At 39.2% G+C, this 25,182-nt stretch overlaps 1 protein-coding gene across 1 annotated transcript; it reads right to left on the bottom strand.

The window, feature by feature from the left end:
* Nucleotides 1-6,870: 6,870 nt before the first annotated feature.
* LOC565832 (uncharacterized) lies at nucleotides 6,871-15,435 on the bottom strand. Its single transcript, NM_001441672.1, is given in 9 exon segments — nucleotides 6,871-8,174; nucleotides 8,345-8,459; nucleotides 8,668-8,844; nucleotides 8,928-9,309; nucleotides 9,899-9,949; nucleotides 10,050-10,147; nucleotides 10,349-10,513; nucleotides 10,671-11,555; nucleotides 15,245-15,435. Coding segments are annotated over 9 exon segments (1,938 nt in total). The 5' UTR covers nucleotides 15,270-15,435; the 3' UTR covers nucleotides 6,871-8,134.
* Between the last annotated feature and the right edge of the window lie 9,747 nt (nucleotides 15,436-25,182).

Here is a 25,182-nt window from a genome sequence, read left to right as displayed (position 1 = left end):
TAAGTCAAGGAGAAAACATTTTTAACGTGTAATTTTGTGACGAAACTTGGGTTTGATTAAACCAAACTGTGCCTTTTGTAGCATGGAGTTTACAATCTTCTTTAAATTATCACTCAAATATTGATTTATTATTTTATTAGTGGCACTCAGGGAAGCCACGCTCAGTAGAATCAGGTCTAAAATGTAAATGCAGTGCTCAGCCAAGGGCATAGACTCGCTCTAGAAATACTAGAGCACATGCATTAAACAGCACAAATTCTGGTTCGCACTTTTAAGCACTTAAACTCACGTCATCGACTTTCGCTTTAAGGTTTAAAGGGCTTGCATTGCACCAGACCCCCTTAAGTAATTTTGTTTGAAAGTGTAGAATCTATATTTTTATGCACATAGGCATCCCTTTGGTTTTTATTCTACTTTACAAAAGTTATTTACACTAAAACACACTAGCTATATTACATTGGTTCATTTTCATATTTTTCCATATGACACATGTATTAGTTATAGCTCAAATGAAAGCTCTTGCCAGTGCTCATACAGTTCTAGCATTCTTTTTACTGAATTATATTCACACATCAAACAGTTGCCGAATGAATCGCTGTGTTTCCATGGCGCAGAAGTGAAAACAATACATTTATGATCAATAAGCAGCCCCAGATAGCACAGACAGCTGTCATCTCTTAACTTATGCTGTGTGCTTCAGGGACATTCTCCTCTGTTTTTGAGGTGATGTGCATAAATAATTCTTTTATATGTCTGATGTGGTTCAAACACAGTGAATTATGTTTGATCAAACAAAAGAATAGTGAAATATGAAAACAATGATCGATCCCTGTGGCTTGTATAGCACCTCTCATCAGTTGGAATGCAACAACTTCTGCATAGATTATGGTAGAGACATTTTTCTTTTTTCTTATGATTACAGACATGTGCAGGAACCAGCAAAATTAATTACAGCACACTGGACCACACAGAACCTAAAAGGTACACTTTCAAACTTGGGTTTATAAAAACAATATAAAAAGCGCCTCTTTTTTAGGTGTTTATTATAACACAGACAACATATACAGATATTTTAAACACTTTCAATAGTGTTTTATGATAATTCAAAGGGTTTTCTTTAAAATAATGCCAAATTTTTGCATTAACAGCTCTAAGTGAATTGGTCGTTTGATCTTTGCTTGGTTATTGTGGCCCAAAATAGATACAATATTTTGTCCAGTAAAGAACTTGTGTTTTGTGTTTTAATACTGCACTTCTTTGTCATGGTTACAGATGTGTAACGCAATTTAACTGTTGTATCCTAATTGTTGTTTTTCATAATCATGAGGCCAAAGTCGAAAAAGAATTTTAATTAATTGTACAGCTTTGGTTAATAGTATTGCGGTAAACTTGTAGCGAACTTGACTTGATGCACGTAGGTTAAGAGTTGACGGAGCGTTACGTTGTTTCAAAGTCAAATAAATTATTGGTAGGGACATTTCGGTAATTGGTGGGGACACGTCTTCTCTGTCAATGCCAATTCTACACCCTTGTGCTCTGCATATATGAGTACACCCCCACAAATTTCTCATTTAAATAAATATTTTCTAGAGGAGGCTTTACAATATAATATTTGTGCATATACTTTAGTTCAGTCAGTTCTGAAGCCAAATCTTGAGCTAATCTAAAAAGATAACTTACATTAATGATTCAAAAATTAGTAGCCCAAATTTATGTCAGGGAAAATATTAAATGCATTTTTCAAAAACAGCAAAAATCAAGAGAAACAAAAAATATATAGAATTTTTTTGAAATTCTGTAGTTTGTACTGCTGTCTAAACCCTGTTCCCCTCGCTCGTTTCTGCTCACCCAATCATTGCTCTCCCTCACAAACCACCTCCATCCAATCCCGTAAACCCTCACCGGTATTCTTATTACCTGCACCTGTTCCCCCTCATCAAAGGACACTAAAAAAGCCTTATTTTCCCATCTCAGTCATTGGCCGGTATTGAAGTCAGATGGTTGTCTTCATCTTTGCGCATTCGTCTTCTCCCCTTCTTCCCCTTCTTTACGTCATCAAGATGGTGCCGAGCATGGCCGCCGTGTTGTGAGCTCCTAGCAAACTTTGTTTTGATTTGTGTTTTACTTGTATTTTTGTCGTTTTTCGTGCTGGATGTATATACTCTCATTACCTATGACAGACACACACTTCGGGAAATTGGCTCCCTCGTTGCACATCAAAGACTGGATTTTGGGTTCTTTAATGACGCTCTGTTTACAAACACATCAACAAAGCCTTTTGTCTGGGTCACACAACCGAAGTGATGAAGGAAACGCAGCCGGAAACGAGGAAAGAGAGCCGGCGTCATCGTCAGACTGAGACGCCGTGGATTTCGACCTCCGCTCCCCACCATTCTGCTGGCTAACGTTCAGTCACTAGACAACAAACTTTGGAAGCTACAGGGGCGCATTTCCTTCCAATGGGAAACCAAAAACTGCTGCATTATCTGCCTTACAGAAACCTGGCTATCTGCGGAGGTACCAAACACAGCTGTTGAACTTTCGGGGTTCTCCATGCACTGCGTGGATAGAACGAAAGAACTTACAGGTAAAAGCAAAGGAGGAGGTGTGTGTTTCTTTATTAACAGCTCATGGTGTGATGAGAGGAACATACACCCAGTTAGATCATTTTGTTCTCCTGATCTGGAATATCTTATGCTTCGGTGTCGACCATACTGGCTACCAAGGGGGTTCACAGCGGTTATAATTACGGCTGTCTACATCCACCCTAAGGCCAACACAGAGCAGGCCCTCAGGGAACTCTACGAGAGCATAAGGGAGCAGGAAACCGCACACCCGGAGGCAGCGTTTATTGGTACAAGGGACTTTAACAATGCAAATCTCAGAAAAATTGCTCCAAAATACTATCAACACATCACTACAAACACGCGTTGTCACCGGATTTTGGACCATTGCTATTACCCGTTCCAGGACGCATACAAATCCTTCCCCGGCCCACCGTTTGGCAAATCAGATCACCCTTCTGTTCTGCTCTTGCCTGCTTACAGGCAGAAACTGAAACGGGAACTACCCACCCTCAGGACGTTTCAGAGCTGGTCAGACCAATCGGATTCCATACTTCAAGACAGCTTGTGACTACGGCATGGACGTGTACGCAGACACAGTTACATGCTTTATCAGGAAATGCATAGAAGACGTGGTCCCAACCAAAAACCATGGATCAATGGCGAAGTTCGAACAGCTCTATCAGTGCTAGCTTCCGCCTATAAATCCAGAAATGCTGAGGAACAAAAACAAGCAAATTACAACCTCAGAAAAACCATCAAAGCAGCAAAACGTCATTACAGAGACAAGGTAGAGGGTAAATTTAATACCAATAACGCAAGGAGCATGTGGCAGGGCACTGTAAAAATTGCTGCATCTCTCCCGGATGAGCTTAACTCGTTCAATGCCCGCTTTAAAGCCCAGGACAGCGCGCACACTGCACGCGCCAATGGCTGAAACCGAAACCGCCAGCACAAACTCTGTTTTTGTAGCGGACGTAAGGAGATCTTTCCGTCGCATGAACATCCGGAAAGCTACGGGCTCAAATGGCATCCCTGGACGTGTACCTAAAGCATGCGCACACCAGCAGGCGGGAGTTTTCACGGACATCTTTAACCTCTTGCTCTCTTGGTCTGTGGCTCCCACATGCTTTAAGACAGCTACTATTGTGCCCATACCGAAATCAGCTAAAACCACATGCTTGAATGACTGGTGTCCAGTTGCTTTGACACCCATCTTCAGCAAGTGCTTTGAGAAGCTGATTAAAAAGCACATCTGCTCTGTACTGCCCGCTCACACTGACCCTCTGCAATTTGCATACAGGAATAACCGCTTCACTGATGATGCAATTGCTTTCACCTTGCACACTGCTCTGTCTCACCTGAAAAACAAAATCACATATTTGAGAATGCTGTTTGTGGACTACAGCTCAGCATTCAACACTATAGTGCCTGCCAAGCAGGTGGTGGAGCTTCAGGATCTGGGTCTACACAGCTCTCTGTGCAACTGGATCCTGGACTTCCTGTCAGGCAGATGCCAGGTGGTCAGAATGAACAACATTACCTCATCCACACTGATCCTCAACACTGGTGCTCCTAAGGGCTGTGTTCTCTGCCCACTCCTGTACTCCCTGTACACACATGACTATACAGCCAAACATAGCTCCAACATCATCTTTAAATTTTCTGATGACACAACGGTGGTGGGCCTAATCACAGATAATGATGAGACGGCCTACAGAGAGGAGGTGCACACTCTGACGCAGTGATGTCAGGAAAACCACCTCTTACTGAACATCAGCAAAACCAAGGAGCTGTTGGTGGAGTTCAGGAGAGAGAACAGAGAACACACCCCATCACCATCAACGGGACACCAGTGGAGAGAGTCAGCACTTTCAAGTTTCTTGGAGTCCACATCGCTGAGGATTTGACATGGACTGCTCACACAGACGCAGTGCTGAGGAAGGCACAACAACGCCTCTTCTTCCTCAGGTGTCTCAGGAGGTTTGGAATGAGCCTCCACATCCTCCGCTCGTTCTACACCTGCACTGTGGAGAGCATCCTGTCTGGCTGTATCACCACCTGGTATGGGAACAGCACCAGCAGCAATCGGAAAGGCCTACATAGGATTGTGCGAACTGCTGGATGTGTAGTAGGAGGTGAGCTTCCCTCCCGTCAGGACATCTACACCAGGCGGTGCATGAGGAAAGCTAAGAGAATCATCAGAGACTCCAGCTAGTCAAGCCATAGACTTTTCTCCCTGCTACCCTCAGGCAGACGGTTCTGCAGCATCCCGTCACGCACCAGTCGACTGAAGGAAAGCTTCTTCCCTCAGACTATCAGACTGATGAACACTTAACACACCACACACAGACTCTTCCATGCCCCTCACTACACAATCAATATGTAGCATGCACTGCACTTTAACCACATAAAAACAACACTGTCTACAACTATGTGGACACCTATTTATACACATATCGCTGTCAATTTTACATTTTCTTGCTTTATTGTCGAGTATGCTGTTGTATTTATGTTGTTGTATTTGTGCTATCTGTATTTTGTACTGTCTGGAGCCAGCACCTAAGCTTTTCGCTCGTCATAGCACACATGCTGCTGATGATGTAACAATAAAAGTGATTTGATTTGAATTTATATATATATATTAATGGAATATGATCTTTACTTCTAATTATTTTCAGCATTAAAGTAAAATCACTCATTTTGACTCAGTGTATTTTTGGCTACTGCAAGACTGATGAACTGCAAGTAACAATTGACTAGATATCTGTCAGTAGTGATACACAAATAAACAAGGAGGACGTATAAATCTCTTCATTTATTTTGAGCACTTTTGCTCTCCTTATTCCTTTACATTCAGACATTTAAATTAAGGACAGAAATGTATTTAAAAGTTATTGTTGGTTATTTCTAAAAGATGCTGTAATGTTATTGACTGGTGTCTTGTGTTTCTTTTAATAATGATTGAACATGTTTCTCTTTTATCTGTTATTTTTGTAGATTTTGTCTTGATGTTGCTGGACAATGAAGAACAGACAGGAACTGGACAGCCTGTGATGGCAGTAACTGAGCAGAAGAGCTGCTTCCACATGCGACAGCCCAAATCACACTGAGATCATCATGATAATGTTCTTCCGGGCCTGAACCCAGAGCTGCTTGTGTTCCCAATGTTTGACCTATGCAGTGTATCTGCTTGGCATCTAAACAGTAGACCTCAGGTATTCAGGAACTTCTCTTGGAGTCGTATACATGAAAGCTGTCAAACACAGTCCAGTTACTCAAGTCTAAACTGTTGCTTTAAACTGAGATTGTCAAAGTATGAACAGTCTCAAAGGGTAGTCTGCAATCTTGACCAGGGGGGAAATATTTGTTGTATTAGTATATTGATATTGTAATAACAACATATTGTCTAACAGTAAAACCTTCTCAGTTGTTCTATTTAGCTAAACAGACTCCACAAACTAGTGTTAAATCATAGTAAACATAGTATATGGCACTACTGGGTTAAAGAGATTCCTTCAGCCAATAATGAATTTTCTGTCAGCCCTTACTATTTTCTTTCTTTCGTATACACAAAAGAAGATATCTTGAAAAATGCTGGAAACCTGTAACTATAGGGTACATGCCAAGCTAGTGTTTTTCCCCATACTGATAAACTTCCGGTTACCTGGTATTGTGATTTTTTTTTTTTAATTTCCAATTTACACGGTTCCTTTTACAGCATGGATGTTGTAATGTAATTAAAATACCTTCAGTTAAATAAACTTTGATATTCATTTAGTTGCTCAAGCGTAAAACGAGACAAAAAGCTTTTTACTCACACGAGCCCAACAGAATCGGCAGGCTAGCGCAGCTCCATTGAATATACTGGGGGGGAAAAAAAAATGCTCATATTATAAAAACATGGCAGGGAAAATGTAATTTAATCCAGTGCTTCTTGTACAATCTGAGACCTACTTTATATATAAATATATCGGATATCGCTCAGCCAGTGGAGATCGCTGATTTTGAAAGAAAACCGACCTTAAATGTGCAGATTGTTTCATTGGCATACAGTTGACGGGACAAATCCTAAGTCCTATTAGCATGCTTCAGCAGATTCCCTATCGACTTCCATTGTATTCGTTTTCCTACTATGGACATCAATGGTTACAAATTTTCAGATTTTTATCTTCTTCAGTGTTCAACAGATGAAAGAACCTCATCGGTTTGAAAGCACTTGAGTAAACAGTTCAAGGAGAACTCTCTCATTAATTGAGTAAGGAGTCATTTAGAAAACTCACAGAAATGATGATCAGAGCTTCAGTTTGATTCACAGGATTTTATTTGACTTATTAACAATATATAAAAGCAATTCATCACAAAACAATTCAAAGAACAATTCATTACAAAACAATCATGAACACTTAATTATAAAACAATCAGTCTCTCTTACGACAGAACACCAGATTCATTAATGAGGTAGAAAATAGTTGAGCAGATCTTTGATTACACTTTAGAGGAGAAAACTGTGACAGCACTGGATTTCCTGATAGAGTTTCATCATTAATTCAGTTCAATTCATCTTCATTTCTATAGCGCTTTTACAATGTGGATTGTGTCAAAGCAGCTTAACGTAGAAGTAAATTGAAACTGTGTCAGTCCAGTTTTCACAGTTGAAGTTCAGTTCAGTTCAGTGTGGTTTAATTGTCACTGCTGAAAGTCCAAACACTGAAGAGCAAATCCATCGATGCGCAGCTCCACAAGTCCCAACCGAGCAAGCCAGCGGCGACAGTGGCGAGGAACAAAACTTCACCAATTGACAAAAGTGAAGGAAAAAAACCTCGAGAGAAACCAGGCTCGATTGGGCACGACCATTTCTCCTGTGGCCAAAGGTCTTGTGCAGAGCTGCGGTCTAGGCACCATTCATTACCATTATTGTCATTAGTTACTCACCTCATGTCCTTAGTTCATATTCATGTTTAGTTCATATTGAAAACACAAATTAAAACATTTGAGATGAAATCTGAGAGCTCTCTGACCCTCAAACCGCACGTTCAGAAGAGCGTCGCACTGCTGACGTTTAACCCAGAGGCCTGCGCGACTTCCTCTCATTTAAACAAAGCGTGGGCACATCTGAGGTAAACATCAGCAGTGGACACACATACAGTGCAGGACAGAGCTCTCATGGTTTGATGATTTGATTTCATCTCAAATGTTTTCATTTGTTTTCTGAAGATGAGGAAAGGTGTCAGGGGTTTGGAGCTACAGCTGTCATTTTTAAACGAAACTTCTTTATGCAGAAAGAAAAACACAAAAATAAAACAAAAATAATGACTTCAGAAGTCCTGTACTGCACTGGATGTGTGTCGCACTGCTGACGGATAACCCAGAGGCCTGCGCGACTTCCTCTCATTTAAACAAAGCGTGGGCACATCTGAGGTAAACGTCAGCAGTGCGACACACACACAGTGCAGGACAGAGCGCTCATCAACACACGTCATGAACTGACACTGAAGAAAAGTAAGATCTTAGGGGTTTGGAATGACATGAGGGAGTAATTAATAACCGATAATGCTAGTTTAGTGACTTTAATGATGCTTTCCTCTTCTTGGGATCTTTAGTTTTTTTCTAAAATGAAGAAAAACAAGCAGAAACAACACAAAGTTATTTAAGCAGTGATATGAAGGGCTGTCAAATAAGACTTGTGACTCTAAAAAAAGCAGAAGAGAAAACAACAGGAATAGCATGAAGCAAAGAAAGAATGAAGATGTAGTTTTGTGCTCGGTGTGTTCCTCTACCTCCTCTTGTTTAACTGCTGCGCAGGATTGAACCACTCGTGCTCTTCTACCTGATGTAACTTTAGCCGGTTAACTGGATTACGGATGAAACACTGGGAAATCAGGTCCCGGCATTCTGAAAAGTGACACAGAGAGTGTGAAATATGTCTGCATACTCAAGATCCATGAACGTGTTTAAATCTTACTACATCAAATTACAAAACATCCACAATGAAATAACTGTAATATCTACAGTAACCATTATATTTAATCCTTTTTTACTCATGACTGACATATTTTATTCTGTCACTGAGGCTGAGATTTATCAGAGGTGTCTTGATTACCTGTAGAGAACCTGGGGCGTATCTCAGCGGATTCAAACATTATTGAACGTTCGTCAGTAAAGGGCATATATGCATGCAAGATTTCATACAGCACGATGCCAATTGTCCAGACGTTTACTGGGTCAGCATAGAATATGGGGAGCGTGAAAACCTCAGGTGGCGTGCATATAGCAGCTCCTGTAAGAGAGACATTTTCAGAATTCAGTCATTTCATAAGACAATACTGTGAGCAAAGAATCTAACACAAAATGCCAACTCACCTTGATAATCATCGCTGTCGAAAGGCTCGCTGGTAATTGGCCAAGCACAACCAAAGTCGATTAATTTGAGCTGTAATCGGGATTTCGACACCAGGATGTTCTGCGTGTGTATATCTCCATGGAAAACTCCACGCTCAGTGCAGAACTTTACAGCTTGGATCAACTGACGCATTAACCGGCGTGCTCGCTTTTCACCAACGTCAAATGTTTCATTGATGTACTGTTCCAAGGTCTGGTATGACTCTGCGTACTCCAGACTGAGAATGAAGTTGTTCTCATTCTCAACCCAGTCATGTAATCCGATGATGTTTGGACATTGCGGAGCATTCGCCAACTTAAGCATCATTGCCACTTCCGCAAGCACAGGTGTGGAATGACCATCCTAGAAAGAAAAACAGATTTCAAAGATATTACCAGAGCAGAATGGCACAAAGTACAGCAACAAAATCTTCACTAAGTAAATAATCACTAAGCTCCATGTTTCGACAGGTTTGCTTGTATTTGAACATTTAATCATGCAGTTTAAGCTAAAAGAGGGCTCTACATGTGTGTGTTCTGTCCGTCTCTGTGGCTGAGCACATGCACACAACAGCACAAGCTCTCCTCAGCACTATTGAAGACATGAATGAATCATCTACACTCTAATAAATCAAGCACATCCCATGCTGCAAAAGTCACGCTACATGATTTCACTGATGTCCACGTGAAACTGAGCCCTACATTCATGTGTTCAAAACTAATCTCTGGGTTTATTTCTTCTGCTGAACACAAAAGAAGATATTGAATGTTGAAAACCAGTAAGCAGTGACTTTAAAAGTATTTTCTGTTTCTACAATGGAAGTCAGTGTCTCCCTGTTTCCAACATATCTGCTTTTGAGCTCAGTTTAAAATGGTCCAGACAGGGATGGGACAAGTGAAGGACGAGTAAATGGTCAGCACATTTTCACTGTTGTGTGAATTATTCAACTTACAATGTCGAGATAGCGGTCGTCTTCATCCTTGTTGATAAACTTCAGGGCAACCTGCGGAGAAAAAACAACAAATTAAATTAAAGCAAACAAATTTAATATATTCAATAATCAGGAGGAAAATGTTGATTGAATTTAAAAAATAATTCTCTACCTTTACTCTTTTACGATGCTTGTAAGATGCCACAAACACCTGGCCAAAACCTCCTTCTCCAATCAAGGCTCCTACTGTAAAATCAGACAGATCTAATCCTGAAAAACACAGAAAAAAAGCAGATAGATTTACTTGGATTGTCTGGTATGAAACAGATCAAATAAATCACTCCTAGCTTTTGAATCTGGATTTAATGCAATAAGCTGAAAGCAGTAACTTCTATCAGAAATGCAGGAGTAAATTGATTAATAATTTATAATAATATGATTTACAGAAAATAGATGGAAATGATGACTTACCACGAGGAGGTCCAGAAGCCTTGTTAGCTTCCTCCAGCTCTGGTTTTGGCGTAAAATGCTGGACTATATCTGTGTCACAGCACAGGAAAGGGCGCGTTACAGCCTTCCATACTCTCTTAAAGAAAGCAGAGACTCTTTTCCCTTTCCTTCCTTTCTTGGGTTTTTCTAAAATGAAGAAAACAAGCAGAAACATCTTCATGAACAGAGCTGCAGCTAGTAATTAATACACAATTAACAGCACAACAAATGACACTGTCTGATTTACAAGCTAAAAACAACAAAGCATAAAAATAACAGATGAACCAAATTCAGGATGACTCACCATCAGTCCCATCAATTTTAGAGGGGTGTTGAACAGACGGAGGCGACTCAGGACAGGCCGAATCTGCATCCGTCGTTTTCTTAATATTGGTGAGGCCATGGACACTGATTGGCTGAGGATCTTCCCAGATCTGGCCTGGCAGACACACTAGCTCAGTATCAACATGACCGGTCAGGGCCGTTGGTGACTCAGGACGGGCCGGATCTGCTGTTTGCTTGATCCTGGAGGGGCCCGGAACACTCAACGGCTGAGGATCTTCAAAGATCTGGCCTGGCAGCATCTGCTCAGGGTCAACATGATCTTCGATGGTCGTTGACTTGATTCTGGATGGTTCTTCAACAGCCAACGACTCGAGGCGGTCACAGACCTGGACTGGCGGACACATCTGCTCAGGGTCAACATGATCTGTGAGGGCCGTTGAGGACTCAGGACGGGCCGGTTCTGCATTCGGCACATCTGCTGTTTGCTTGATGCTGAAGGGGCCCGGAACACTCAACGGCTGAGGATCTTCACAGACCTGGACTGGCAGATGCATCTGCTCAGGGTCAACATGACCTGTGAGGACCGTCGAGGACTCAGGACGGGCCGGTTCTGCATCTGGCACATCTGCTGTTTGCTTGATGCTGAAGGGGCCCGGAACACTCAACGGCTGAGGATCTTCACAGACCTGGCCTGGCAGCCACACCGGCTCAAGATCTGCATGTGCTGCGACGGTCCTGAAAGGACCTGGAACAGGCAGATGCTCAAAATCATCGACATCCGACTGTGGTTCAAAGGGAGCCACTCTGTTCCAGTCACAGCAAAGGAAAGGGCGCTTTACAGCCTTCCATGCTCTCTTAAAGAAAGCAGAGACTTTATTCCCTTTCCTCCTTTTCTCTGGGTTTTCTAAAATAAAGGAAATGAACAGGAAAATATTAGAAAACTCTTTTACCACAGGTTTAAAATAGACAAACTGCTGTAAATTAGACATATAAAAGACAATCACACAAAAGAAACAACAATAATAAATGTACAATTATAATAGAAAATGTTTGAAAACTGAATTTATTTTGTGGAATTGCAAATCATTTCTATGATGTAAAATGACAAACACAAGCTGACCAATAGTCGTCAAGTCATATGTCCATATTAGACATCAGGAAAAATCCTAAAAGCAACTATTTAGCAAAAATAAACATTTCACTCCTGCTCACACAAAATGCAAACTATTATAAGAACTGATTTTGAGTCAATATTCTGAGTTTTACCAGTTATAGTTTGAGCTATTTAACAATCACCATCACATGTTTAATCAAATTCATTTGGCCTTTTATTTGTTTGTCAGTGGGTGCTACATCTACATCTACATTCTTCCTCAAGCACAACTTCTCCACCACAAAAAAAAAAAACTAATAAAACCAAATCAACATTGTTCAGCTTTCTATTAGCAATCGTCAAATTCAAAGAGAACAATTTATCTCGCTCTGGAGCTTCAGTTAAGAAATCTGTGAGTAAATTATAACTTTAAACATTTAACAATCTGTCTTATAAATCCAAATGAAACAGAAGTCTTAATCCAGAACTTCAGTTACAGAAACAGAGCTCTAGACATTTAATAATATAGAGGTGAAGTTGGTTTTATATTTGCACATTTGTTCATTTAACAGTCTCTATAATGTTTACCATGCTAATTGAAATATTGGGTTGGAAACCGCATGTAAGTATGACTTCAAATCAACATTAGCACTATTTAATTGATTGTAAACACTGTTATACGATGATAGTCACTGGCTGTTAAAAATATTTCCCCATTTAGAATTTGAAACAATATTTTTCTGTTATTATAAGAAAGTCAGAACATTCTGAGAAAGTCAGAATGTGTGAATATAAAACCAACTTTACCTCAATTGTAATAATTCATCCCTGATTGAACAAATGAAGACTTAAATATAATATTCTCACTCAGTTTGCTAAAATATAACAAATATTTCTCCACACCATCAAAAATAAGAAAATTACTGTGCAGGTCTACACATAGGATTTAAATTAAAGTAATATTAAAATTAATGTATCAGTAAAGTTAACAAGGCACAATTTCTATTGAGTGGAAATGAGAAACTTAAAAGGCAGAATGTCAGTACATAAAATATCAGCAGAGCTCAAATCACAGAGTCAGAAAATATACAATATCAGAACTACACTAAACAATTACAAACACGAGAGGTTGAATATTTGCCTTTGAGGTCAGCAAGTCGCCTTATGTGGCGATATTATTATTATTATTGTACTTTTTATTAAACAATACGTGGGAATACAGCGTTTTTGTAAACTTTTATCTCACCTGTTGGGCTTCTCGTCATGGTAGAAGATGTAGGAGAAGCCATCGTGTTACTTTGATGATTATCGTTGACAAATACAGGCTCAATCAAATTAACTCGAGTACAAAACACAGCTGACATGTTATTTGCCATTTGAGATGCAAAACAAGTCGCTAAAGTCGTTAATCACTGTTCACTGTACTCGTTCGTTTGTCACTCTGAGAAAATTCTGAACTTGTTCTGTCCTATGACGTAACGGCGTTCTATTTATGTCATCATAGGTGAAGTGAGCTACATTGCTTCTTCCAGACGCTTAAAAATTCAAGATATTTTTGTCACTATGAAGGTAAAACTGATATATCAGAGAACTACATTATTAACTTTTTTATTTTGTATGGAAAATATTTTATTCATAAACAAAAATTCTCCAATTCGCAGACTTATTTTTCACATTATTTAATTGAAATTGATGTTTTTATTAAATCTCTTAGACTAGTTAATAACAAGAAAAGTGTTAGATTCATGGATTATTATGATAAACATTTTGGGAATATCACAGATACATAAGTCCTTGTTTCCTCTTGCTGTATTTGTGTTATGTATGTATCTCTGTTTAATAAAAAAAAATCTCTGTTTTGTTTCTCTTTTAATTTAATTTTTTACATGTCTATATTATTTCTCCTGATCTGTTTATCATTATGGGTTTTTTTGTGTGTGTGTGTGAAATTGGATTTTGTATGTTTGTTATTGAAGCCAATAAAAAATAAAATCGATATCAAAGAAGAAAAAATAATAATAAATAAAAATTGGTGAGGTGAGCTGTGCGGGGTGATCCAAGACGGCGCTCTGCTCGGTCAAGTTTTGTTGAGCTCCACAACTCAGTTGCTGTTTATGTCAGATAATAAATTTACAACAAATAAAGTGTGACATATACCGTGATGAAAGCTTCAGCAATTATTATTAAATTATATCAGAAATATCAGTATAAACTGCAGCTGAGCAGCACCAGCGAAGATACATTCATTATTTTTTTACCAATAAATATATAAACCTGTATTAAATGTATTTAGCAATAAATTTACAAACATGTATTAAAGTTTTATATCACAGTCAATAATAAGTGGACATTTGTGCTTCACATGTAAAAGGTTGAATAAGAAATATGAAAGGTTGGGCTAAAATAGTCTATAAATTATTAGTCCACAAGAGAAAGAGAAAATGTTTTATGATTTATTAGGCAAATAACAAACCGAACCGCACAAATAACCTTACTAGAAATTGGCCATGTGAATATTAAAACAATAACAACAGTAATAATTATAATAATGTCCTTCCCTTTTAATGCCTCTCTTGTAAATAAGTCAAATTCACTGATAATGACGATCATTATATTATCGTTAAAATATGATCATTATCAGTGGATTTGACTCATTATAAAAACTCCATTTAAAACGTGTTGATTTATGGACTGCTTTTGGTGCTGGACACTTTTTATTCATCGTTTTGTGTTTAACAACAGCTGCCATTTATTATTAATTGAACATTTTAATTTGATAATTTCTGTATAAAAATAAAACGAATTTAATGTAATGAAATAATAATAAAACGAAATAAATACTTAAAGAAATAAAAGTAAAAATGATGAATGAAGAGAAAATGCTTCATATTAGCCTAAAGACTGTGTAGTTGAACATGACTAGTTGACTTTTTTGGCAGATGAAGGAAAGTCAGAACACATGTTTTATGCTTATGGTAAATGTGTCTTGATTTATTTGGCACTTTACGTGTGTTTGGCTGTAAAAGCGCACCTACAGGTGTTTCTCTAAACAGGCGCAGGTCAGATTTTCTCCAGGTCATCATTTATTTAATTTAAATTCATTTTGTGTAAAAGAATACATTAATTAGACCTGTCCAGTGTCGTCTGGAGTGTGTCCCAGACCGCAATCTGAAGTGGTTTGAGCGATTGGATTAATATCAGATCAGAATAAAGCGAATGAAGTGAGCAGGTGTAAACAGCCTCATAACATGGACGGGACGGGATCAGCGCTTTTTGCTGTGACAGTTGACAGCGGAGGACTTCGCTTGGTAGTAAAGCCTTTATCGGACAGTTATTTTCCAAAATTGTAATGGCACAGCAGTCAAAAAATAAATAGGGAAAGTGAGGTCATGTATGAGACATATCAATAACGGCAAATATACAGGACGCCCCGGCTAATGCGGCCAGCCTAGAACCTGAACGGGACAGATCTGTTAGGAAGTAACGTCAGCCAGCCTTACCCTGTTTGCCAGTCTTTTTGAACATATGTTCAATATTCTGCGACAATGACGCTGCTGCCTGCTTTCTCTTCGTCTCTCTTGCTCTTTTCGCCCCATAATAACGTTATTCACTATGGATGCCGCATCAAAGATTCAAATGTCAGTTAAAGTTACCGCTCGGTTATGTCACGTGACTCGCGTCACATCAATGTGGCTTTGAGGCTCCATGGGATTCAAACTACTGACCATATTTATTTAAAAAATGCATTTATTACTAAACAATAATTTAAAAAATTACAGAAAATAATTAAAGAACAAATTCTGGACATTTTGGCCGTCGTTTGAACCACCTGAACAGCCCCTGCCTGCATAGTGCACCTACAACTATTAGTTCTGTTTAAAATGCGTCAGAAAGAGAAAATATGATACAATAAACTTGTTTTAATTAAAAAGCTCTTGTTATAAAATTAAATAACTATATACATTATAACCAAATATTTTCAAGAGGCCAATCAGCTATGAGTAAAATTTCCTTGCGTCATCACCTTTATTAGTAGGAGAGAAATCTTTACATTTATCCAACGTCTCGCAGAAATTCAAGTGAATAAACTTTTTACAACAACAGCAAACAAACGAGCTCATCTATAAATGTACCTGTACCATAATAAAGAAGTGGACGATGATAATATTATTCTCCATTCGTGAAATCTACAGGCAACATAAACTGCTTTCAGAACAATTATTGGATTATTTTCTGAGGATCATATTTAATATTATTTACGCTAAATATGAGATTATTGTCGATTTTAAAGCAGGGCATTACGAAAGGTCATGTGACTGACGTCCCTGACGTCACTTCTTGCGGAAATGTAAGGCCTGTTGAGAGACGACTGAATAAGTGCTTATAAACACAATCAAACCCACCGCAATCTGTTGGTTGAGAGACGAGGCGACTTTGTAGAATATTTCTGTGCGGATCCTGAGATTTCTGAAACTGTTCGAGGATTTCTGAGATTAGGCCTATTTCACAAAATGGCGATCGAGACCGGAAGTAGGGAAAACTTTGTTCCGGTAGAAGCAAAGTGCAATGGCGGAGGCTAAAAGTAACCAATCTTACAGCGTACCTTTTTGTACTAATTCCAAAACGAAACAGCCATATTTGTCATTTCATTGCTTTCCCAGTAATGAAACTATTCAGAGGTGTTGGATTTGGGCTATTCAGAGAGATGAGGGGTGGAATTTACTGTGAGGAAGGGCAGCACTTTTGTGTGTGCTATGCACTTCACGGAGCATGAAGTTCACGTCCATCCACAGATTAGTCGCAAATTTCTTACACCACAGGCTGTGCCTTCAAGGTTTTCATGGAACAACTGGGGAGAGGTTAAATCGCGCCAGACGAGGACTGCAAAAAGCACGGTCTGTTATGAGCAGGGGAAAAACACCACAGTCAAGAGTGATATCACAGTAATTAATTATTAGTTAAAAAGAAAGTATATTGCATTTTATTTAGTAATATGAAATTACTAGCATAGTTATGTCGTGGAGCATTGGTTCTGTGTTGCATAAACGTTACTTTACTATTTTAGTAATTTCCCGTTTAAATGCATAACTTACCATTAGTACATTTAAACCCACTTATAACATTTTCATCAGTTCTGCTTTAAACTACCTGAACCACCCATTTCAAGCATTTTAATTAAAGGGATAGTTCAGAATTAAAATTGTCATTATATACTCATGCCCAGTTTTTCCACAAAGGCAATTTTGTTAGAATGTCAGTAATTCATTAATTATAGTAGTAAATCAGTTTTAATGTCTATTTGTTTACTGACATTCTTCAAAATACCCAATTCTTCTGTAGTGTTCAGACAAATAAATAAATACATAAATAAATAAATACAGGCTTGGAAAAACCTAAGGGTGAGTGAATTATGACATAATTGTCAAATTGGGGGGACTGATAGGAGATAGCAAAGATATTCAAAGTTAAAAACAAATGTACAATAATTGAATTGAACAGTACAATAATTGAATTAAGAATTTACAGTCATGTTGTAAATTGTAAAATTGCACAAAATGTAATGATAAAATACCAATTTTTTCACCTTTATGAGAAATGTTCTCCAATAATACATTTTCATGTTTAACGTTTACCATATGCACATTTTTTTTAAAATTAGGTGCTCTTGATAAGGCACTGGAAAAAATAAAGGAGCTGGAGGAACTGGTGGCAAGTCTTAATACCTCAGGAGCCCTGCTAGATACATGGTGCGTGTCTGATGTTGACTTCAAGTATTTCATGAGGTTTCCAAACAAAAACATCTTTTTTGTTTTTTGGAGATCTGTTGAGCCATCAGCATCCCATATTGTGTTCTGGTCCAAAGCTAAGAGGGTTGTAATTTTAACTGCAGAGAAAGAGGTTGTGATGCCAAGCCCCAAGCGCAAGTTGCAACTCATTGATGAGTTTTTCATGTTTTGCCTGCGTGTTGCTGTTGGTCTTAGAGAGAGAGTTTGGGCTGGAATATTTAAACTTAGTACTTCTTAGTACTTAGCGTTGTAATAACATGGTCAAACTACTTATAGCTTGTGTTGGGATCAATTCAAATCTGGATGACCCAGGAGCTGGTGCGACGGACAATGCCTGTGAAATTTCAGCGGTACTGCCCAAATGTGAGGATCATTATGGACCATCATGGACGGACCAATCGGTTTCCATACTTCAAGACAGCGTGTGACTACGACATTGACGTGTACGCAGACACAGTTAAATGCTTCATCAGGAAATGCGTAGAAGACGTGGTCCCAACAAAAACTGTCTGTATCTACCCCAACCAAAAACCATGGATTAATGGCGAAGTTCGAACAGCCCTATCAGTGTGAGCTTCCGCCTATAAATCCAGAAATGCTGAGGAACAAAAACAAGCAAATTACAACCTCAGAAAAACCATCAAAGCAGCAAAACTACAATACAGAGACAAGGTAGAGGGTCAATTTAATACCAATAACACAAGGAGCATGTGGCAGGGACTTAATTACATCACAGACTTTAAAAGTAACCAACCCGGCACTGTAAACATTGCTGCATCTCTCCCAGACGAGCTTAACTCGTTCTATGCCCGCTTTGAAGCCCAGGACAGCGCGCACACACTGCACGCTCCAATGGCTGAAACCAAAACCGCCAGCACACTCTCTGTTTCTGTAGCGGATGTAAGATCTTTCCGTCGCGTGAACATCCGGAAAGCTACGGGCTCTCTTGGTCTGTGGCTCCCACATGCTTTAAGACAGTTGCCCATACCGAAATCAGCTAAAACCACATGCTTGAATGACTGGTGTCCAGTTGCTTTGACACCCATCTTCAGCAAGTGCTTTGAGAAGCTGATTAAAAGCACATCTGCTCTGTACTGCCCGCTCACACTGACCCTCTGCAATTTGCATACAGGAATAACCGCTTCACTGATGATGCAATTGCTTTCACCTTGCACACTGCTCTGTCTCACCTGGAAAACAAATCACATATTTGAGAATGCTGTTTGTGGGCTACAGCTCAGCATTCAACACTATAGTGCCTGCCAAGCAGGTGGTGAAGCTTCAGAATCTGGGTCTACACAGCTCTCTGTGCAACTGGAGCCTGGACTTCCTGTCAGGCAGATGCCAGGTGGTCAAAATGAACAACATTACCTCATCCACACTGATCCTCAACACTGGTGCTCCACAAGGCTGTGTTCTCTGCCCACTCCTGTACTCCCTGTACACACATGACTATAGAGTGGAGGAACTATGACGTCAATTTGTATGCAGAAACCCGGAAGCGAGTTAGCATTTTAGCACTTCCAGTTCCCTCGTCCCAAAGTCAATGGGTTTTTTTGAATGGGGTTTCAGTAAAATCGCTTAAATAAGGTCCGTGGCAAACACAAATTCAAGATATTTTCACGTTTTGTTCTACGACATAAAACACATCAGTTACAGCACACTTTTGAATTTTTAATTCGGCCATGCTTCTTTAAAAAGACGGTTGCTATCAAGTTGCTAAATGGGACTATAGGTGGTGTCAAAGACATTATACGTCATCGAGCTGATCTGGTCTGGAGCGCAGCTCGCTTGTGTTGGGCATTTGGATTTGTCTGTTATTTAGGTATTTTCATGAATAGTATTTTATAGTTTTTTTGTGTTTTTCTAATTAAGAATTCAGATTGTGTATAGATAATGCCTTCACATGTAAAGGCTGTCGAGACAGATTCATTTGTTGATCATTTATTTTAATTAAACTATATTATGAAGATACTGCTCACCAGTGCAAGCCTGTCTCTCTCCTGCCCTCAGTAATGCAAACGTGTGAATAAATGTGTAAAAATACAGACATATTTTAACGTGATCAAGTGATTTTTCGTCTTTTTTTATTCATCTGAACACATTTTACTCAGTCATAACTGCAATATTTACACTCCTCCATAAAATGTATAGCAGATGTGACTGTATGGGCTGCTTTTCGCTGTACGTCGTGAAATAAAATGAATATTGAATGTTGCTCTGTGTCCATCATGATGGAACTTGCAGCCATTTGATAGACTTGTTCCTCCTCACGCCTCATTTCTGTCATCTGTTAAGGTAAGCAGGCTGTGTGCGCGAGCGATACACTTATTTATATATGTCCGATGAAAATACTATATAGGCAGATTTATACACGCAGTTTTAAAACTTTAAGAAAAACCGCAAAGCAAAACAGATGTATTTCCCACGTAAAAACTATCCAAAAGGCATATAGGTCTATGTTTTTTTTTTTTTGCGTATTTATTTGTTTATAATATATAGCGTGGATTATAATATAATATACAGAGAGATTAACTCTTTGTCATGGACATTATTTCTAAAAATAAGCTTGATAAGTTGTCTGTAGCAGGGTGGGGCTGACGTCACAGACGAGCGCCCCGAGGGCACTGTAGTCCGTTTATAGCCTAATGTTAGTTTTTTAACTCTTGCGTTTGCATTTAAGATCCAAAAGTGTTCCAAGTTGTATTTTCGTGTGAGGATTATCCGGCTGGACAAAACGTGTAAGTGTAATGAACTGTGTTTGAACACAGAGCTTATTATTTGCAATCTTCGAAAAGCCTATGGGAAAATCCTATAGGGATTTTCACGAGGGAACCAGTTTTATGCTAGCAGCCGATTAGCCTACAAAGTGACGTCATAGTTCCTCCACTCTATTGACCTTATTCTAAAATGCGGAAGTGCGCCTGTTTTCGCGATTGTCTTAGAACTTCCGTTTCAGTCGCCTATGGGAGAAATGACAAGGAACAATAAACGGCAAAAAAACGGTCAAACTACTTGCTCTACAAACAAATGTTTGCATGACTATACAGACCAAGTAGAATAATATAACAAGGAAATATCAGTTTACAACATCAAACAGGGAAACGAGCAGTTTTTAATGTCTAAAAATGAATGGAAGTGAATGAGACCGGAAGTCTCGTGCCAAAAAGATTCAAATGGCAGCGCCCGCTCGTCTGCGGAGAATAAGGTCAATACAGACAAACACAGCTCCAACATCATCGTTAAATTTTCTGATGACACAACGGTGGTGGGCCTAATCACCGATAATGATAAGACGGCCTACAGAGAGGAGGTGCACAGTCTGACGCAGTGGTGTGAGGAAAACCAACTCTTACTGAACATCAGCAAAACCAAGGAGCTGTTGGTGGATTTCAGAAGAGAAAAAAGAGAACACACCCCATCACCATCAACGGGACACCAGTGGAGAGAGTCAGCACTTTCAAGTTTCTTGGAGTCCACATCGCTGAGAATTTGACATGGACTGCTCACACAGACGCAGTGCTGAGGAAGGCACAACAACGCCTCTTCTTCCTCAGGTGTCTCAGGAGGTTTGGAATGAGCCTCCACATCCTCCGCTCGTTCTACACCTGCACTGTGGAGAGCATCCTGTCTGGCTGTATTACCACCTGGTAGAGATGCGCGGATGGGCTATTATTTCATCCACAACCGCATGCATCCGTCCGCCATCCATCCGCACTAACATTTTTGACCAATTTTTAAAACCGCACCCGCCCGCCATCTGCTGATTGGGCTCTTTATTTGAATGGCTTATTACTTTTTGTTATTAAATGAATGTTTCTTTATTGATCATTATAGAATAGAGAATGACTTTAATGTAGACATGCAGTTAATCCAAACGTGCAAGTCATTAATTGACGACGCTTTGAAGTGACGCTAAAGATACGAGGACGGGTCTTTTCACTTGATTCGATTCCTCGGTCCTTGAGTCTTTTCCTTGCGTCCTTCCCTCGTACCGTTATCCCGGTGGGGTGGAAACACGGGAAAGAAAGCAAGGAAAGGAAACGAGGATGCACAAATAAGAAATGAGAAGCACCCGAGCTCTCAGAATATCAGCAGTGAACTCCGTCTCCAATCGGCACACAGGGACAAAAATAAATAACTAGCCTAAATTAAACGCACTGTACTATACAACTTTTTTTATTGTAGTCTAATAGAAAACGCATTGACACATCATTTCAACATGCTGCTATTTAGCCTACTACTAAATGCCTATTTTACTTTATTTTTTAGTAAATAGATAGAATAATAAGTCATTTACATTAAAGCCTAATAATGTTTACATTTGTAGTTGTCCATAGCAACCCCAAAAACGTACCTGCTTGCCTTCCACATCTAATTAATGGGCACAGTTTTTCGACTATTTTTTTATTTATTTATTTTTTATTTTTTGCTGTGGATGTTATTGAGCTTGTAGAAATCGGAAACAACACCAGTTCTGCGACACAGATGAACCTTTATTGATATCTCTATCAGACAATACCTATTTTATATTCCAAAAGAAACAACAGGCAATAAAAAAATATTAACATAAATATCTTAATGTAGGCATAGGCTATAGTCGCATGCTTTGGCAAACAGTTGAAAAAAGTTTTAATAAAAACGTCATATCGTGCCTAAACCTTGTAGGCTCAGTCACCCCCACAATTAGAAATTAAATTAGAAAAACAGATATGCCATCCCTCTTTGAGTGAACACAAAGTCTGACCAGGCTAAAGTGCATGTATGACAAGTGCCCCAATAACCCATGGAGGATCATCCCCATTCCCCTCAAACTTGAAGCATAAAGAAATACTACGCCATTAAAGTTGCGACAAAGAAATTCTGGCAAAATAACCTTAGCCTCGGAACGTAAAAGCGAGGCCAACATGTCTAGAATAGAATAGGCTAAACCAATATGAACGTAAAATTATCAGCTGACCGAACTCAAAAGTTTATATTGAACATATGTGTAGCCTAAATAACATAGGCTAATTGGTTTAATATGCCTGATTTATGTCTAGTTTGATTTTTTCTTGGCACAATGCAGGAATAAAATAGCATCTGTGTCAGGATTCAGACGGGAGCGCCTGCATAGCCACTATAATGCGCCCTGCTGCACTGAAGGAGCGCTCGCTCGCAGCACTTGTTGCTGAAATGCATAGAATTCTCTTGGAAAGGTTCTGTAGTCGTGGGAATGACTGGCCTTATTTCTCCCAAAAGGAAAGTAGATTTTCCTCTGCTGATCCGTCTATACGGAAGTTTGTAGAGGAATACTTCTGTACTTCATCCAGAATTAGTGTATCCGATTCCTCCTCCCATTCTGTAAAGTCAGTCCTAGGCTTTTTTGTTGGTGCGCCAGCTATGCCTATAAAAACAGTACAACCGCCCGCCACCCGCCCGAATTTAATTAAAATATTATTTTTTCGTAACGTCATCCGCCCGATCCGCGGTTTATCCGCGGAGTCCGCGGCTATAACCGCCAACCGCGCATCTCTACCACCTAGTATGGAAACAGCACCATCAGCAATCGCAAAGGCCTACATAGGATTGTGCGAACTGCTGGGCGTGTAGTAGGAGGTGAGCTTCCCTCCCGTCAGGACATCTACACCAGGCGGTGCATGAGGAAAGCTAAGAGAATCATAAGAGACTCCAGCTACTCAAGCCATAGACTTTTCTCCCTGCTACCCTCAGGCAGACGGTTCTGCAGCATCCCGTCACGCACCAGTCGACTGAAGGAAAGCTTCTTTCCTCAGACTATCAGACTGATGAACACTTAAAACATCACACACAGACTCTTCCATGCCCCTCACTACACAATCAATATGTAGCATGCACTGCACTTTAACCAATCCATACTTGAACAACACTGTCTACAGCTATGGGTACACCTATTCATTGTACATATTGTTGTCAATTTTACATTTTCCTGTTTTATTGTCGAGTATGCTGTTGTATTTATGTTGTTGTATTTGTGCTATCTGTATTTTGTACTGTCTGGAGCCAGCACCTAAGCTTTTCACTCATCATAGCACACATGCTGCTGATGATGTAACAATAAAAGTGATTTGATTTGAATTTATATATATATTAATGGAATATGATCTTTACTTCTAATGATTTTCAGCATTAAAGTAAAATCACTCATTTTGACTCAGTGTATTTTTGGCTACTGCAAGACTGATGAACTGCAAGTAACAATTGACTAGATATCTGTCAGTAGTGATACACAAATAAACAAGGAGGGCGTATAAATTTCTTCATGTATTTTGAGCACTATTGCTCTCCTTATTCTTTTACATTCAGACATTTAAATTGAGGACAGAAATGTATTTAAAAGTTATTGTTGGTTACTTCTAAAAGATGCTGTAATGTTATTGACTGGTGTCTTGTGTTTCTTTTAATAATGATTGAACATGTTTCTCTTTTATCTGTTATTTTTGTAGATTTTGTCTTGATGTTGCTGGACAATGAAGAACAGACAGGAACTGGACAGCCTGTGATGGCAGTAACTGAGCAGAAGAGCTGCTTCCACATGCGACAGCCCAAATCACACTGAGATCATCATGATAATGTTCTTCCGGGCCTGAACCCAGAGCTGCTTGTGTTCCCAATGTTTGACCTATGCAGTGTATCTGCTTGGCATCTAAACAGTAGACCTCAGGTATTCAGGAACTTCTCTTGGAGTCGTATACATGAAAGCTGTCAAACACAGTCCAGTTACTCAAGTCTAAACTGTTGCTTTAAACTGAGATTGTCAAAGTATGAACAGTCTCAAAGGGTAGTCTGCAATCTTGACCAGGGGGGAAATATTTGTTGTATTAGTATATTGATATTGTAATAACAACATATTGTCTAACAGTAAAACCTTCTCAGTTGTTCCATTTGGCTAAACAGACTCCACAAATTAGTGTTAAATCATAGTAAACATAGTATATGGCACTACTGGGTTAAAGAGATTCCTTCAGCCAATAATGAATATTCTGTCAGCCCTTACTGTTTTCTTTCTTCTGTTATACACAAAAGAAGATATCTTGAAAAATGCTGGAAATCTGTAACTATAGGGTACATGCCGAACTGTTTTTCCCCATACTGATAAACTTCCGGTTACCTGTTATTATGATTTTTTTTAAAAAAATTTCCAATTTACACGGTTCCTTTTACAGCATGGATGTTGTAGTGTAATTAAAATACCTTCAGTTAAATAAACTTTGACATGAAAAAGCTTATTACTCATGCACGCCCGTCAGAATCGGCAGGCTAGCGCAGCTCCATTAAATATACTGGAGAAAAATAAATGCTCATATTATAAAAACATGGCAGGGAAAATGTCATTTAATGCAGTGCCTCTTGTACAATCTGAGACCCACTTTATATCGGATATCACTCAGCCAGTGGAGATCGCTGATTTTGAAAGAAAACCGACCTTAAATGTGCAGATTGTTTCATTGGCATACAGTTGACGGGACAAATCCTAAGTCCTATTAGCATGCTTCAGCAGATTCCCTATCGACTTCCATTGTATTCGTTATCCTACTAAGGACATCAATGGTTACAGATTTTCAGATTTTTATCTTCTTCAGTGTTAAACAGAGGAAAGAACCTCATCGGTTTGGAAGCACTTGAGTAAATAG

This window comes from Danio rerio, chromosome 10, assembly GCF_052040795.2.
Source record: "Danio rerio strain M-AB ecotype USA chromosome 10, GRCz13ab, whole genome shotgun sequence".
NCBI lineage: Eukaryota > Metazoa > Chordata > Actinopteri > Cypriniformes > Danionidae > Danio > Danio rerio.
The sequence above is the reverse complement of the archived record's forward strand: the minus strand, read 5'-3'. Positions and strand labels throughout refer to the sequence as shown.